Source organism: Rhipicephalus microplus, chromosome X (assembly GCF_043290135.1).
Source record: "Rhipicephalus microplus isolate Deutch F79 chromosome X, USDA_Rmic, whole genome shotgun sequence".
Classification (NCBI taxonomy): domain Eukaryota; kingdom Metazoa; phylum Arthropoda; class Arachnida; order Ixodida; family Ixodidae; genus Rhipicephalus; species Rhipicephalus microplus.
In genome coordinates, this window is record NC_134710.1 from 356,595,908 (window position 1) to 356,614,589 (window position 18,682).

The window sequence follows — 18,682 nt, forward strand, 5'->3', positions numbered from 1 at the left end:
TTTTTTCGTATCTCGGCGGGAAAGTCAGTATGACGCACATTCAGAGAAACTCAGCCCGAAGGTCTACTTGCCTATTCAATTCATTGATCAGCCAACGTGTATTTCACATTTGGCACCTTTGGCTATAATGGAAGAAAAGAAAGACTTTAAAGACGTGCTTGTCACCACAACTCGAAACGAGACAAGCTCCGAAGTGTTGCCGAGTTGTCTAGTCAGGGTTGTAAACAGCGAAATAAGTTTTAAAAATACTTGAACAATTTTGCTCCTACTTTCTGATAAGCCGTACGAGTGTGGCTGATGCAGGCCGCTACCAAAGAGACCAAACAGAATTGGATTAGCAAGGTTGCGGTTCAATCACTGAAGATAGTTCGTGGTGCAAGAAATGAACTGCGTAACCATTGACATAGAGACCTCCTGGTAAACTTATACCAAGCTGGCTTATAAACGTATATCAAACGCTACTAAAAAATCTATCCTGCCGAATTCCGGACAGTAGTCAGTAGAGCCCTCATTTAAATGCCAAGCATTTTTAGCGAACGTCGACGTAGTTGCGCGTATCTATCTATCTATCTATCTATCTATCTATCTATCTATCTATCTATCTATCTATCTATCTATCTATCTATCTATCTATCTATCTATCTATCTATCTATCTATCTATCTATCTATCTATCTATCTATCTATCTATCTATCTATCTATCTATCTATCTATCTATCTATCTATCTATCTATCTATCTATCTATCTATCTATCTATCTATCTATCTATCTATCTATCTTGCTAGCTAGCTAGCTAGCCATCTACGACTTTTAGTTTTCCTGGTCGTTTCGATAAGGATATCTACACCAAAATCGGTATGCCAAAACATGACTCTATGACGAGAATAACTGACTAGTGATAACGTAAAATTCATGATATGTATGTCATGGATGTCATAATTTACATTTCATGGTCTTGTTGCCCTTGCGGTGGTTTCATTCACATGACATGTAAAACTGGTATGGTAAGACATGAGTGCATGGCGAACACAAGTAATAAACCCTAACGGGGAAATAATGACATGGATGTCAGGTAACCCATGACTACACGCCACACGCATGGTGCGCTCGCGATCGTTAATACCAAATTACCAAACTTGGTATCATGGGACGTGAATGAATGACAACGGTATGTGACTGGTGCAAACATGATAATTATGAGATGCGTGTCATGTAAGAACATCAGTACATGCCATGCTCACTATGCGCTCGACGCCGTTTCGCTAGCTTCACTTATACAAATATCGGTATTACGCTGACGTGAATGGATGACGAAGGTATGTGACTGGTACAAAAATGATAATCATGACATGCGTGTCACGTAGAAACATGAAAACATTCTACGCTCATGGTACACTAACGGCCATTTCGCTAGCTTCACATATACCAAATTTGGCATCACGAGACGGGAATAGACGGCGAAGGTAAATGACACGTCCAAACATGATAATAATCATGTGTGTGTCATGTAAAACAATACTACATGCTACGTTCATGGCATGCTCACGACCATTTTGCTAGCTCCACATATACCAAATTTTGTATCACGTGACGTGAATACACGGCGAAGGTAAATCACAAGTCCAGACATGACAATAATAACGTGGAAGACATGTATGAAATAATTAACGTCCGCCTCATCACATCGTGCTAATTTTTAGGTGACATATCAACCTTCTTCATTCGTGCTTCGCATATCATTGATTTTCACTGTACGCAGGACCTTCCATTTTTTTTGTTTCTTTTTGTTCACTTCTGATTTTGTAAAACTTATTCCAACGTTTCAATGAGAAAAAGAACTAGGTTTTTTCATCATTTTCTAAGAATCCCTTGGACAGCCTCTGGTTAATGTCTCTTCATTTAATTCACAATTGCAACATGCATTAAAATGATTTGTAAATAATTCAGCATTTTGATTGTAGTTTTTAAAAGTAATTCTGTAAAACTTGGCAATTTTAGTGATTCTCGCAACCTGCTATCATTGCCGTAACCGTCATTCAATAAACCAAAATAGGGGAACGTCGTTTGAATGATAACGACGAAAGACCGGTATTGTGTCCTCTATTTTGTTCACGGACGTAGCAGGGCCGGCTAAAAGGTACAGCTGATAACCTTAACTCAGAAACTAAATCTGTGTTTTATTTTCGGCCATTCTGTCATTGAAACACGTGCTAAACATGCACTTCTCACTAAGTTTTGTGGATACGATTCTGCACGTTTCCGCCCCATTGGATGTCGAGTGTTTTTGCTTTGTGGTCTCATGTCTCACGCGACAGTGCTATGTCCTGCTCCTTCGGCAAGTAACATTCAGTTTCCCGTTGATGCAAGGGCCGAAAAAAAAATGACAACCAACTGCGGATGACGTTAGATTCGCAATCCTTATTACTTTCCACGTTGGTGGTGCACGGGTAAATGCACATCCTCTACATCGCACTGTTCACGTAATGAAAACTACAGCGTTCTGTCTTCGATCTCCTGACTCATGGGGTTGGCCGCTAAGTCCACCACGAAGAGAAAGCCGTAGGCTTTACCCGCGCCAGATATCACTATATACGACTTCTGCTGTGCCATTCTCACGTAACGACTCTGGCAGCGTCCCGTGCGCAGCGGAACCTCCCTGAAGCATTTGCCGAGCTTTTCGGTCTAGACCGTTATTAGACGTGGCCTCAGTGTTCTTTTGGTGGACGATAAGACTCGCCACGAAAGACGCACGAATAGAACGATGGTGCAGAGAAACTTGGCAAAGAGAGGATGAACCGAGTAAGCGATAGAAAGCATGCTGTAGGTACCCGACTGTATGTTTTCACGTTTTTTAACTCTGTAATTTACGGCAAGTATGGAGCTTGGTAGCTCATATAAAGGGTACAACGAAATGAAAAAAAAAAGCGAGGGGATTGACATTTCACCGGGCATATATTTTTTGGCGTGTGTGTTTTGCGTGAGTGACCAGGCGCAGCTTCTTCATCTTTTTTTTTCGGGGGGGGGGACGTATTTTGTCTTCATCCCGAGATTGTGTCATTGTCCCTGTTCCACTGTCGCTAGGGTACAAGCGTAATGACACTCAGAGCTGCGTTCGTTGGTACAGTGGTGGCAATATGAAAGGTCACCCGAAGTGGCATCTTCATTTACGTTAACGAAAAGATCTCTTTTGATCACATAGTCTCTTCTCACGTTGATTGGCTGATATGTGGGGTTTAACGTTCCAAAGCCACCGTATGATTACGAGAGACACCGTAGTTGAGAGCTCCGGAAATTTCGACCACCTGGGGTTCTTTAACGTGCACCTAAATCTGAGCACACGGTCCTACAACATTTCCGCCTTCATCGAAAATGCAGCCGCCACAGCCGGGATTTGATCCCGTGACCTGCGGGTCAGCAGCCGAGTACCTTAGCCACAAGACCACCACAGCGGGCTGTCTCTTCTCACGTCGCTCTCTCTTTTCGTCAATGTTTCGGCAAAAAGGAAGGCGAGCGTTCAAGATTCATGTGATATGTTTTCAGACTACTAGAAAAAAGACAGAAATTTGGTTTCTTCCTAGCTCTGGCAATGACAATTTTCGACGCAGTGCTTTAAGGTGACAGTTTTCGACGCAGTGCCTTAAATACCTCGCAGTGCCTCAGATAAGCACCGAAAAGATGTTGGGGCAACGTGTTGGCGCACCGGCCAACACGAATAGTGCAACAAAGGTGATCGTGTGAATCGGTCAGCGCCTCACGTCATTATTACGTCAAAACGATGTCACAGCACGTGCTTCACCTCAGGACGTGATCAGACGACATCGTCGCTTGGTCTAAAATGTGCGGAGTCTCGGAGGCAGTAACGTTGGGTGCAGAAAGTTTTGGCGTGAAGATTAGGGGGAGGAGATCATTACAATCGAATGAGATAAAAAAGAAGCGTCTTGAGTAAACGCGAGAGGAACCGTGTGACTTTTAACCGTTGTGATTGATGAAGGTGAAGATTGACTGTAGCATATTCTCGGCGACTTTTATGATTCTTCAAAATCTATCAGACTTCCTCCTAAATATGTCTTTTTAGTGGTGGGCAATGTTTCGGAGCGATTGCTGGCTCCATCTTTCCTTTTCATGTTTGGTTCGTATCCCGGCTGCGGCGGCTGCATTTCCGATGGAGGCGGAAATGTTGTTGGCCCGTGTGCTCAGATTTGGGTGCACGTTAAAGAATCCCAGGTGGTCTAAATTTCCGGAGCCTTCCACTACGGCGTCTCTCATAATCAAATGGTGGTTTTGGGACGTTAAACCCCACATATAAATCAATCAATCCTTTTCATGTTTAGGCTTAACACTCGCGCAGTTGTTACAGCAACATTATGACCTTCCGTCGCAGTTGATGTTGCAGAAGACTGTTACTCTCGTGCCGCACAAAATTTTCAATGATTCAGCCAGAAGGCGAATTCCACTCTGGCATCCTCATCGTGTAAGAAGCGAGCATTACCTAAATGAGAGAGCAGCATAATTGATTAATCACTTACCAGTGCCCTACTAATTGACCGTCAAATTGTACAGCTCAGGACAGGCCCTTATTAAGATTGCCCCACAGGAGCGTGTCAATTCCGTCTCCTAACACTCTCGTATTTCAACTGCGCTTCAAGGTAATCAGATTTACATCTATTAGAACATGCTCCGCAAATGGTAGAGCGGGGTCAATCGTGAACTTACTTACAGCGCAACACCAGAAAAAATACAGGACAGGGAAGGAGCAAAACAGAAAGAAAAGACGGCGCTGTCTTTTATTTCTCTTTTGCTCCTTCCCTGTCCTGTATTTTTTTCTGGTGTTGCGCTGTCAGTAAGTTCACGATGGATCCTAACCAACTGGCCCAACTAACCGTCTTACTGGTAGAGCGGGGTATGTGCTGACATCTAATTATGAGTGTTCATGCTTGTCTCGTACATTTCTGTCGAAACTGGCGTAAACGTGTATTCACTGTGGTGCAGTGACTTCGAGCGGCGAGGTCGCAGAGGCGGTGTTCCCGTGCGGCGGCGGTGGAGGCCTGCGTCCACCTTCCGAGATCCCCTCGGTGTCGGCCGCCGTCAGGAGCGCCTGCTCGCCCATGGAGAAGGAGGCCGGGGCCCCCCCGGCGAGCGCCTACCGCACCGGATACAATGTTATGAGTGAGTGTGTCACACTTAGTATCTCTGTAGTACACCTGCGCTGGCCTAACACTGCGCACAACGCCGCGCTTATGCCAGGCTCCTACGTTGGGGATGGCGCTAACGTTGCTTCGTTTGTTAATACTGCCAGTGGTAAATGGGTCATTGCTGCAATGGCAACACAACCGAATGCTACAACGCAAGCAAGAGACGCACACACAACATAAAGACAAAAATATTATTTGTGAAAGTATTTCTTGTTTCGTGTATATCTTTGCAGTAGAATAAAACGAGAATATTGAAATAAAAACACAACTTCACTCGTTAGGTGAAGTTGCGTGTGGCGTTAAGGCGTGGCGTTAAGAATTAGTGGCCCCAAGCGCTGAAATACCTGAATAGCCAAGAGCACGCCACTCCTATCAAATTGTATGGATGGAAGAAAAAAAAAACTGGAGAATCGGCAAGCATGTCCCATTCGATAATTTCTCCATGGAAATAACTACACTTGAACGTGTGATTATGAGTCAATGATAGTTCTGTATACATACTATGTCTGTGTCGAAATAGTGGATCTGGTGAATATGTGAAAAATTGTGGCCGGGTATCTTAAGCATTTATGAATGATTGATGTAAGAGTAAACAACTCGGCGTGTTGGTATTGCACCACTCGAAAAAGTGCCCTGTGTGTGTGTCTCCCTTTTCATCCGTCGCCTTGTTTAGACTAGTTTTTCGAAAGAGTTAGGGATGAAGAGAAACTGCTAGTTTATTGACTGTTGTTCTCAATTTTAAAGAGGCGAGGTTTACGTTTAGGGACCGTTCTTAGCGGTGACTGTAATGTTTGTTGAAATGGGGCTCTTACGCATAGTCTCACAGTGCATTTTCACAGACAATATTATAAATGTGCGACACATATACTCATTTATCCTAATACAAAAATGGGGTGCACTAACAAATAGGGACAAACGAAAAAGAAACGATAACACAAGTCATGTGCCTTTGTTTCTTAGCACACCCAACTTTTGTGTAATACGATGAACAAATAGCAACTAGCCCGATTGGCCTTTTTGATACGAAACTTACTGGCGCCGTATGTAGCTCATAGCGAGTACAGTATGTCTACGCAAGAAGCGTTTACTCGAGTTTCCATTGTGCGCCCTTACACAACTATGGACTTCACCAAGAAATAAAATTCCATATAGGCGGATTATGCATTTAGTTGGAACTTCAAATGATGGCTGCATGGACGTGTATGCTTCACTCGAGGAAATTCAAGGTGCGCGCATTCGCCTCGTGTGTCATTGTGGATGACCGATACAGATATTGAGAACCAACGTGAAACGTTGACCGCAAGCCACTTTTTAGGGCACGCCAGAGTTGCATAGGCGCACCAAATCAGTGCATCTTGCACCTAAACGTGCAGCCAAATGTGAGCACCCAGGCCTGCAGCATTTTCGCTTTCAACAAAAATGCAGCCGCCGGGACAATAGAGAGACGCTACGGCAGGTGGCTCCGAGGAGGCGTCTGTTTTGCTCTCGTCGAAAACCGCTGCACGAAACGCTGCGCACCGCAGCGACTACGTTGTCGTGCGATGGCTCCTAGGCTCATTGATAATAACAATTAATGAAAAACTTCCGAACAAAGATGCACTGCCACTTATAACCGTTCACGTTTGCATTACTACGAGCACACAGTAAGAGTAGTCCGTGTAAACTCGTGTAATAATAATATCTGCGGTTTAATGACCCGAAACCACCACTTGATTATGAGAGACGCCGTTGTGGAGGTCACTGGAAATTTTGACCACCTGGGGTTCTTCAATGTGCGCCTAAATTTAGGTATACAGGCCTAAAACATTACTCGCTCTATCTAAAATGCAGCCGCCGTGCACCGGGCTTCGATCCCGCGACATGTCAGTTAGTGGCGAACAAAGTTTTTTTTTATATGTGCCCCGCCACGGTGGTCTAGTGGCTAAGGTACTCGGCTGCTGACCCGCAGGTCGCGGGATTGAATCCCGGCTGTGGCGGCTGCATTTCCGATGGAGGCGGAAATGTTGTAGGCCCGTGTACTCAGATTTGGGTGCACGTTAAAGAACCCCAGGTGGTCAAAATTTCCGGAGCCCTCCACTACGGCGTCTCTCATAATCAAATAGTGGTTTTGGGACGTTAAACCCCACAAATCAATCATCAATCAAAGTTTTTATATGCAAAATAAAAGTTGTTTTATACAAAATAATATATTTGTTGAAACGTGTGAAGCTACATAAACGATGGTAGGCCACGTGTTTATGAGACAAGCAAGAGTCAGCGTGATATACCTGTTCGCGTTTATTTTTTTTCATCCCCGGAACAATAAACGCTCGCTCATCCAAAGCATTGGTAAAAATTCAGAGGACTCCAGGCTAGTCTAAATTTGCTTCTCGTGCTAAGTTCTTGAGAACCTGCTCTACTATTTATCCAGGCAGGTCCCTTACACGTTTCTTTTTTCTTCTACCACACTGACTCGACTAGCGTTGCGTCACCGCACCTAGGCCGACGCTTATATCATGCAGCGAAAAATCTTTCTCAGCGCGTGAATCGTTTCTCGAGATTTTTTTTAATCAGAATTCCTCAACCTTCATCTCCCGTCTTTGCGGCACAATTCTTGACGCCAGCTGTTAATTCACGTGGCGTCAAGACTAAATAAGTTTTAATAAGCCAATATACCAACAATATCCGTAGTGAATTGTCGCCTACCCTGCTTTGCTATCCAGTCACACGCCCGTTCTGCCTTGTATCGCACGGCTATTGTGCGTGATAAACTGATTTCACTTCGTTTTATGCGTTTGCAAGTGTGCAAGAGAAGATGGCAGCGTGTAGCAGGAAAGCGCGAAATCCTGAATGGCTCAACACTTACGGCTGACATTCCGGTTAATCTGTTTTATGAGGCAATAGGTGGCGAGGAGGAGGTAGCACTTGTATAGGAAGAGGCGTGAAGGCGAGAAAGAAACTGCTGCTTCGCCTTTGGACTAGGTATGGGTGAGGGGCCTTTTAACGAGTTAACTTCTACATTATGGCTGAGGGTTCTTGCTCTACTGGATCCGCTATCCGTCTCTAGCCAAGGAGCCTGCTATAGCATGTCAATAACATTACTTTATCCACAAAAAGTAAAAGAAGCCAACAAAGCTGTTTGGTCAGAATAGACGACGATATAAGCAGGGGTCTATGTATATTTCTTAACTGCAACCCATGCACCAGCTGAATTATGAAAAAATTGCAGCCATGAGATAATATTTCTTTGAACCTACTTGATTTGATTTGTGGGGTTTAACGTCCTAAAATCACGATATGATTATGAGACACACCGTAGTGGAGGGTTCTGCAAATTTGGACCACCTGGGGTTCTTCAACGTGAACCCAAATCTGAGCACACAAGCCTACAATATTTCCGCCTCCGTCACTTTCAATCTACCTAAGACTTCTTCGCGATGCCATCATGAAAGGAACTTGCAGCGTGATTAACTCGGCTGAAACTTAACAAAAGTGGGACGACAACGAGCGGTTGAACTGCACGAGATTATTCCCATGTGCTTCGCCCTCCGATCACGAGCTAAGTAGATATTATACGTAGGCCCGAGCATTCGTAAATAGCCCCTTTAGTAACGAATTGTGATGTGCTTACAGAAACGTGTTAATTTCGTGTGGCATAATTTCAAGACACTCAGTATTACAATTCAAGTAAGAAAATGAAGAAAACCGTTGATCCATGATAGTTGTGGCAAATAATGTTAGTGAGAGTGTAACTTTATATATATATATATATATATATATATATATATATATATATATATATATATATATATATATATACAGATTTTGCCGCCCCTGAGCTTCAGTGTTTACATAAAAAATCTGCTATTAGGCCTGAAAGGCATGCACAGTTTGTTTTGTTGCATTTCTTTCGAGCGAAGAAAAAAAATAATACTTTTCGTGTTGGTCTTGGAATGCATCCCGTCGAACATTGTGGTGCATCCAGCAAAGTAATCATCAACAGCAATACGCAGCATAATATAGTTAAATGATTGCCAGTTGTCAACTTACGAGGCCTGCACAGATGTGCGCAGTAACTTTCAATCAATTTGATGAAACACGTGGTGCGTGACGTGCCATTAAAAGTTGGCGTCTCCATTTCTACACACCGTCACTGAAAGGGATAGTGAGGCAGCCTGCTTGACATACCTTTTACAGCCAGCTTTTCGCGAACTTCGCTTGTGCAAACGCAGTGAAAATAGAGCTTTAGGATGCTTTTTTTTCTGTCGTATATTCCCGCTTTGAAATGGGGATTTGGATGCCACTGTCATTGCATGCTTGACAACAAGATGCAGCCAGTCCTACTTTTTTCCCTCCGGTCATAGGTCCCTTTCGCTAACGTTTATTTATTTAGTTTTTTACACTCTAGCTGAAATCTATATTTTTTCTTTCTTATAAAAACATGTCTTTTCCCCAAAACAAGCAAAGAAAAATGAAATCAGTGACTAAAGAAGACATCACAGATCACACACTCGTGAAATAATACGTTAACTACATTAACAAACAAATTGTCTGTTCAATGCACTTCTATGGTATATTGGCATCACTGTACCTTTTGGAACATGTCACTTAGCACACCTCATCATCTGGTAAGTTTTGACTAATATATTTTTAATTTTTTGAAGAGTAAGGTGGGTGGCTTGATATGTGGGGTTTAACGTCCCAAAACCACCATGTGATTATGAGAGACGCCGTAGTGGAGGGCTCCGGAAATTTCGACCACATGGGGTTCTTTAACCTGCACCCAAATCTGAGCACACGGGCCTACAACATTTCCGCCTCCATCGGAAATGCAGCCGCCGCAGCCGGGATTCGATCCCGCGACCTGCAGGTGAGTAGCCGACTACCTTAGCCACTATACCACCGCGGCGGGGCAGTAAGGTGAATGGCAGAGAGAAAGGAAGTGAGAAGGGGAAAATAAAAAAATAGCTGTGAAAAACAGAACGCTTCATTCGGCTCTTTTTTCCTTTGTTTTTCAGGCTTTCACGACTGATAATCTCAGTTTTATTTCTGGTTTATCCCGTTGAAGCACGCGAGTACAACAGCATTCAACTTTCCGATTTCAGTTAAATTGCTCTGCGGTTGCTAAAATTACTCGAACAATGCTAACACATTCGATATTTTTATTTTATATTTTCATAGGAATTGCGCTCTTCTCCATCGACAGCAGGACAGCAAATTGGGCGCATTCTGTACCTCATACTTTTTAATTGTACATCTCTGCCTCTGTCGCTACAGTTGTCTAAAATTCAGCACCGTTATAAAATCTAGAGCGAGAGTAAACTGGTGCCACCTACAGGGGCCACCAGTCTAAAGACATGCGAGTCTATACGCACGCAGTCAGTTTGGCGCAGGTGTCCTTTGGTGCTACGGTTGACCTACGCATTGACCGACCAATCACGAGGCGTTCAAGGGCGCAGGAAACTTCAGCGATTTGGCCTCCTAATTGGCTGGTGCCCTCCGTAACCCTCGCAGTGCTGCATACTTGTTTCCGTAGCACTCGTCGTCGTTCGAGTGGAGCGCCGACTTCCTCGCGCTGAGTTCCCCTCGTCACGTAGGTGTGGCAGGGATCCACGGGTCATGTTATCGTAGGGCTTGAGTGCCAGGAACCCCTCGGGGTCACTTAACGCACAAGACGGCTCTGCTGAGTACGAGAGCCAGGCACGTTTATAAGAGTTCGCTCTCTCCGAGCTCTGGACTCCGAGAGGCAGATGGAGCCAAGAATACGATCTGTCTGAGACAGCTACTCAACCAAAACATGGCTCAAGGTGTGGCCGATGGTGATGGAATGTAGTTCAGGTGAGTATAGCCGCTTTTCGATCGGTTATATGCTCACACGACCGGAAGCCGTAGCTAGTTACATTGGTTTTCACCGCTGGAAGCCTGGGATGACCGTCGAGTCCCTTTAATGGAATCCAGGTAGTTAGTGTCATGCGTGCGGTCTCTGACATTGTTCGGCAGCTCAGTTTTTTTTTGCACACCTAGATAAACACAATTCCAAACTAGGACTCTCTGAGAAAATCGCATGCAGAGTTTGTGTGGAGTTTTTCAGCGCCATTTTAGGGATAGCACTTAGTTATTTACATCAATTTTAATGCCTCAATTCGTCATAGTTCACTAAACATGAGTGTACTGCAAGCGATTTCTATTCAATAGCAAGGTAAGCCTTTTAATGATAAGTGTATGAAGATTTTCAAATTATATTCGTGCAACGAAGAGGGATGAACGAGTTGGAAGCTTGCGCATCCTTCATGGTTATTACTGCAGTTCACTCCTTAGCGTTAAGTTCTTTCGCATGATGAAATCACTTCTAAAGCAATTGTGGTACATAAAAAACTAAATTCTATGTGAAATAAAGGATGACGCAACACCAAGCGTATAATACATTTGTACTTTATTTCAGTATTAAATCGAGTCTAGTTGTTATGTACATCATTCCAAACCAATTTGTGTTCTGCAACTATGCATAAGACAAGGTTTTTAGTCATATTAATCTTCTGATGGGCCTAGGCAATGTCTACGCTTTACTGACGCCGTCAGTTTCAAGCTAGTAGAATCTTTCACTGCAGTAGCATAATGTCACTCATCTCAGGGTCCTCACAGGAGTGGCTTTGTCATCCAAAGTAGCTGATAGCGAAGGTGATGTTGCTGTATCGGGAGAGCGATGAAAATAAGGTATGCGAACTTTCGAGAAGTACCTTAACGTCTCAGAGGAGAAGTTGAGCTCAGGCTGTTACATAGCATCGCTTAGACAAGTCACTGACGTCGTCGCAAAGTTCAAACCAATGAGGCGCACATAGGTAATTTCGTCGAGACAATGCCACGTTGCGCCAGGAGCCCACTAAGTTCAACTTCGTCATCACTTCGTCGTGGAGCCGGTTGAATTACTGCCCAATTTTGGTGCCCGGCTGCGGGAACCATCACCTAATACTTCAGCTTCTCGACTCGCTATATATGACGATAGTTATAGCGCGAGAACAGAACGACGACAAAAAGACAAGAAGGACACGGGCGTCGTTCTGTTCTCGCGCTATAACTATCGTCATGTCATACTAACATGCCCAAACTGCCACACTTCACTATATATGTTGCGTTTTTGGTGGTGGTGGTTGTCATGTTGCAAAGACGGGGTTAGCCTGGCCTAACTACATGAGTCCCGCGGCACCTCGCAACATCACAATCGGGTCTGCATAAAGAAAGGTACTGCGGTAGTGTAAGCGGAGTCCATGCGCCTATGGGTAGTGCAAAGATCTGTTCTGTCGAATCTACCGAAAAATGCGCTGTTCATAAGAGTACGGTAAAACTTGGGAGTTGCATCTATTGAACAAGTCAGCGCCAGAGTTATGCCGTGTTCTTCGAGGCTGTTAGGAAGCAGTATCAACGTGAGAAATTCAGTTCAGCATAAAGAGCTGATGTTTGGGTGAAAGGTAACCTATTGATAGAACGCCATAAGAGATGTAACATTACTGGAAGACAAAGTTAAGGCAGTCTCTTCTTCGGCTTTTTTCTCTGTTTGTTTAGCCTGCAGGTTGATTTGGTGCTCTATGCGATGAATCCTACCCTGAGCGTTGTTCAATTGACATCTATTGCAACTTTTCTTATGCCCACGCAGAACAAACGCTGGTTGCGCAGATATGTTCAGTTCGTTTCTCTTGGCCGGTGTGTTGAATTAATGCTAGGCAGGACAAATGAGAACCAACTAGATCAATTTATATGCCTATAATGCCATTTTGGAAAGGTTACATGCTGACACATAGGTATTTCTGCACTACGCTCCCGTGTGCGGGCTGCGAACACAAGCCATTTTCAGTAGCTGGAAATATGTTAAAAAAATAAGCATTCATTATGGCACTCAATTTCGCCCAAGTATAAACAAGACAGCTGAAAAGCATAGCCAAACAGCACAAAAAAAAAACATAAGGCATGACGAAATTCTCGCTTGCCTGATAGATCACCGCGAACGGCCCAGAGGGTGTTCGTAACCTTGTTCTGCTGGTTACAGATTAAAACGCGGACATACTGCGTGTGAGCATGTATGTCTGTGTTCAATGCGTTGCTTTCAAATATGAGGTGCGTTACGAAACGTGACAACGCTAAAGAACCTGTGTTATAGAAAATGGGGTGATGGTGTCGGCTTGACTGTGTTGGCAATGAGCGAAAAATTTCAGTAGTTGCGATGAAGAGTAATTAGGCTTCAAGCCGGAATTGAATCCAGACAGCCTCTGTTGCAGCGAAGTATTCTTCCACAGAGATGTGCCAGTGCTTGAAACTGCTTTCAAAATAGACCTTTTGTAGGTGTCATCTCGGCTGGCAAGTAACACTAACATAGCTAACATGGCAGGACAGAAGCGTAGAACCGCAACAGCTGCCACTACATGTGAATCGAATCATGAGTGAATAGTTTAACACTTCCGATTTTTTACTAATGCTTCAGGCATAATTCGTCATCATCATAGTCAGCATTATCGACAAAGCGGAGTGCTACACAGGAGTGCTCATTGCCTTACACTCTTAAAAATACGTTAATAAGAAGCTTGTAACCACGAGCAAAGTGTTGGTAACGGCAGCTGTTACTAACCTTCTTGGGCCATTACTAACCTTTTACTACCCACGCTATCAAATGCTTGAAGGTTGCAACGGTTACTATTTGCGCACTGTTAGTATACGTATTTTTCGTCATGCACGTATTTAATGAACTTGTAAAACAAACTTTAGAGCTTTTTAATACGCGCGTCTAAGAACCTATTTAGCAGCACGGGGATTAATTCAAGTTCATTGTGGCAATATATGCAAGCTTACTACCCAATCTTATGTCTTGTTTAATTGGCCGGGTTGAGGCGGTATTATGCAAAATAGGCATAACTAATTGTCTTTTTAATGTGCTTGGTTTAAACGTCCTACACTTCGTTACCTCACTCACGTAAAAACTGTAAGTTGTACAAATAAAGGCGCCTAACTGAAATTATACATCCTACACAATAGCCGCCTACCGGCACCAGCTGCATTCCCCAAAGTTAGGGCTATAAACACTCCTGGAACTATAAATACTCCTTTACTTGTCACGTGGGCTTGTGTATGTGTGCTGTTCTCCATTATGACAATATGTGCGTAGTTACTCAGTGATATATCAAAATGTTGATGCTCGTGAATAGGACCATAATGATCGTTGATGAGACCGTTGATCATCGTGAATAGGATCATAAGGCAAAATGATCGCGTCCAGTACATTTTTTTGGCTAGCAACTGTTACTACCAACGTTAGTAACCATTACTAACTTCGTTAGTAACGATGGAGGTAGTAATGCTTCTAATCTCCCTGTTACTAACCTCGCTTACTAACCGGTTAGTAACATATGTGACAAGCAGTTAGTAAACCGAACTTAGTAAGTACTACAACCTTTTTTTTAAGTGTAGGACGCGTGGTGGTTACCTCGCTAGAGGCGAAACGCAGAATAATGCGAGCACGTTCCTCTCGCGTTATTCGCGTTACACTTAAGCATACCCAAACTTTAGATGCGAAGCAGCTTTTTGACAAGCCTGTGTAACGCTGTCCCTCCATGCCTCCGTGCCAACGATTCTTCGGTGTGCATATGTTTAACCGTACAGAGTGGTACAATCTCGTTAATTCAGCTGATCCATGAAAGAGCTCGCTTTAAGTGGGTACTTCTGTTAGTGCAGCTTTGGGGACTGAAAATTGGGGGTGCGAAATTTCTCAGAATTCTCTCAATACGGGACCAATCAAAAAAATTTGCGAATGAACGCGCAGTGTTTTTTTTTCTGTCTTGTCCACAGCGAGAAGCTTTTTTAAATGCGTATCTCGCTGCTCTCATGTGGAACATCACTTGAGCTCCGGAAGTGTAGTCGAAGGCGGCGGAGTAGAAGAACAGGCTAACGCGCTCTCGACGGTCATTGTTGCGCCGTTGCCGTGAGGTTTCGCGCACTGTGGGGCACAAGCCTTGTCGTCGCGGAGTTTGTGCTTTGTTTTCGTCCCGGAGTAACACGCCGGGCTCAGGTTTGTTATTGTCTCGGCTCACGTTCCTCCGAGAGCGACACAGAGTACTCTGCGGAGAGCACATTTCGAATGGAAGGACGGACAAACGCCTCGTTTGTCAAAGGTGCACAAAAGGCGTCGAGGTTTGAGAAAGGGAGGAAAGCACGGAACAACAATAAAATAAGAAAGACTGTAAAAAACGGCCGTAAAAAGGGAGTCGGCAATCGCACATTGTTCGGATGCACGCTTCACATCATTTTACTTGGGGTCACCGTTACGAGGAAGCTGTTTTTGGTGCTTCTCTCTTCCTTCCTTTCCTTCTTTCTTTCTTTCTTTTATTTGTTTATCTATTTTTTCTTCCTTTATTTCTTTCTTCTGGGAGTGTGATAGCACGTGCGCGTGTTTTTATGTGTGTGCGCGTATAGCTCAACTTTCTGCACATATATGCACTGCCAGTTTCATTGTGCTTTTAGAATCAGGAAGATGTAATTAAAATAACTATTTCCGTTGTTATCCGTACAATTTGCAGAAAAACGAATAGAAGGTGCGCGAAATCGTCGCTTTCTTGGTTGCGTGGCAGCAGATTTACGCCGTAGGATTTAAATGAAGCCAACCACACAACTTCTATTGTGCTCGAGGAAGACGCATAAGTTTTCCTGCGTAACAGGCCAAGCGCACAATGCGCGCAGCATCAAAGTGTCCTTCATCAGCCTCGGAAGACACAAAAACAAGCGCGTCGTTTTTTCTGGCTTTTCTGGCGTTTCTTTAGCACTTCGTGGTAAAAAACCAGTGCTTCACGTGACTTCGTTACGGTACATTCTCTCGATATATCCATATGCGGAAAATAACTGACGTGAACTGTCTCTTACACTCTTTTGTGATGCAGCCGCCCAACCGTTCTTCCAGCTGACCAGGTTCAAATTGCGAACATTTTTATGCAGTTTATGCACAGCTGCTGAGCACAGCTATCGCATCATGTATACGAATGCAGGTGATACCTTCGCCACGAATGACTGTCGTGTCAACTCAGGAAGAAGGGCAAGGCTGGAGCATACGCTAGCGAAAAAAATTCCGCATATCTACAAAGTGAGTGATGACGAAGGAGCTTGCTCCAGAGGGTAAATTTGGTAAACCGTGAATCCTCTGTAATTATGCTCAGTCATCTTCATATAAAGACGTGACACGAGAGTTGTGGTGTGATTGTGCCGCCACCTTGTCTTCTGCGGTGCTCATAGTGGTTAGCGGTATTGATGCGCGCTGAGTGGTGTGCGGCGAAAGAGGAAGGAAGCTTACCGAGAGCGAGTTCTATATATATGTAGGCGTGGTCCCCGAGCGGTCTCCTACCAAACTAGAGCACACGCCGAGAGTGGAGCGAGCGTCGCCTGAGTAGTGGCGCGCCATGTGAGCGGTCTTGAAATGATTTGATTGATTTGTGGGCTTTAACGTCCCAAAACCACAATATGATTATGAGAGACGCCGTAGTGGAGGGCTCCGGAAGCTCTGGAAAGAAAGAACACAACGGCACGTCTAGCGGGAGCAATGAGCATGCCTACGCACCGGCACAACGACGAGAGACAACCCCTTCAGCAAAATGAGCAAGCTCCGAAAAATCAGAAGCGGCACATTCACACTTCTAAACGGATCAAATGCGTGCGTTTACGTACAGATAACCAGGTCCAGCTATTCCCGTATAGTCACTGCCGCGAAAGCTCTTTGTTTTCATTTACAAAATCGTTGCATTCTCAAATATAGATTAGCATGCGGCTTGCGTCCCAACGCAAGGACCCAAGTTGCATTTAATTAGCTGCATGCCTGCTCTCACAATTGTGCTGCCTCTTTTGTCATTTCATCAAAAGGCATAATTAACGTCACTTCAGTGTTATTACGGGCTAGCGCAATTGAAGAGGACGTGCTGTGGTATGCCGATAAGACCCGTGTGCACGGCCTTTTGGATTTATTGCCGCTCTGCATGCTTTCGATTCTTGCTTGCATGGTCTTTTTTGGAGGGAGGTGGGGGGGCGGGGAAGGTGTTGTGGAACGTTTTCTACGCGGCTGGCGCCCTTCTCTTACTTTTCGTGCTGCTCTCGCCCGAAAATAAGGTCACAAACAATGTGTGGCGAGGTCTTCGTTGTATACGACCTGCAGGAAAAGTAATAAAAGAATTAATATACGTGGATCGCAACCGCTACGGAAGTTGGTTTAATCAGACCTTCCATTGGTGTTCGTGAAGAAGGGTCATGTTACCAAGATTTACCGGTGCGGCGCCAATATGTCTAAATACGGGACAATACTGAACGCCTAGCACAAAACAGTGTAGCCGGTTTCAACATCAGAACAAGTACAAGCTCTGCCTGGAACCTGCACTGTCCCACTTAAGCAGAGTTTGCACAGACGTCCCATCCCGTTTGTTTGCTCCAGTGACGTAGCCCCGCCATGGTGTTCTAGTGGCTAAGGTACTCGGCTGCTGACCCGCAGGTCGTGGGATCGAATCCCGGCTGTGGCGGCTGCATTTCCGATGGAGGCGGAAATGGTGTAGGCCCGTGTACTCAGATTTGGGTGCACGTTAAAGAACCCCAGGTGGTCGAAATTTCCGGAGCCCTCCACTACGGCGTCTCTCATAATCATATGGTGGTTTTGGGACGTTAAACCCCACAAATCAATCAATCCAGTGACTTGAAGCACTTTTCGCGTGTTTTAAATACTTAATGAAACCATACAGGTACGTATTCGTGTCTATGGTTATTGCTCGACAGCATGAACGCCCTCGAAAATTTCAGCAAAAATTCTTACTTTACCATTTAGTCAAAAGTCATCTGTTAGGTTAGAACGACGAATCTTTAGCATCAGATATGCAGGATGTTCACATTTAGCCCGAAAAAAGCACTTGGCGCTTCGAAAAGAAGCCAGCTTGCAGAGCTCCTTTACGTTGGTGATTGACAAGGACGCCGTAGTTTTCAGGCAAAGCTTGTATTTATCATTAAGTTGTGACACTTGAAGTGTCACTGTGAGATAAGACTAATAAATACTTGCGCAGAAAGTAGCGAGATAGTGAGACTTGTCGATGCACCTCAAGACAAACAGCAGAATGGGTAAACAGAAAAAAAATGCCTGGCTTCACAAAACGATAAATATTCGCTACTCCAGAAAACGCTTCGTGTGCTGGCAACACTGGTTGAAAAAAAACAAACAAAGCTGGCTGTACCGAACAGGGTCAATGTGGCACTTTCGCTAAGGTTTCGTTTGGCACTGGAGTTTCTTCATTCTGGCGTCGGATCGCATTGCTTAGTCGAAGGTGAAAAGGTGCTGGTCGCGGACCAGCTCATTCTCATCGGCGTAAAAATTTCACTGGTGAAACAGCGGAAATGGTTGCACTGTGCTCAGAAATATCGAGCCTCTTCGGTGAACGGCGTCATACTTAATTCTAGTTGAAGAACCGTTTTAGAGAACGCGAGGTTGACGATGGCAACCGCTCATGTGTAC

The 18,682-nt window shown here is 44.4% G+C and overlaps 1 protein-coding gene across 1 annotated transcript in view; it reads left to right on the forward strand.

Moving 5' to 3' along the window:
• The window catches only part of LOC119161982 (mechanosensory protein 2), a 504,482-nt gene that overhangs the window by 131,460 nt on the left and 354,340 nt on the right, over positions 1-18,682 (forward strand). Inside the window, exon 2 of the mRNA XM_075879857.1 lies at positions 4,991-5,167. Within this exon, the coding sequence (XP_075735972.1) occupies positions 5,107-5,167 (61 nt within the window). The 5' untranslated portion in view covers positions 4,991-5,106. The remainder of the gene's footprint in view (positions 1-4,990; positions 5,168-18,682) is intronic.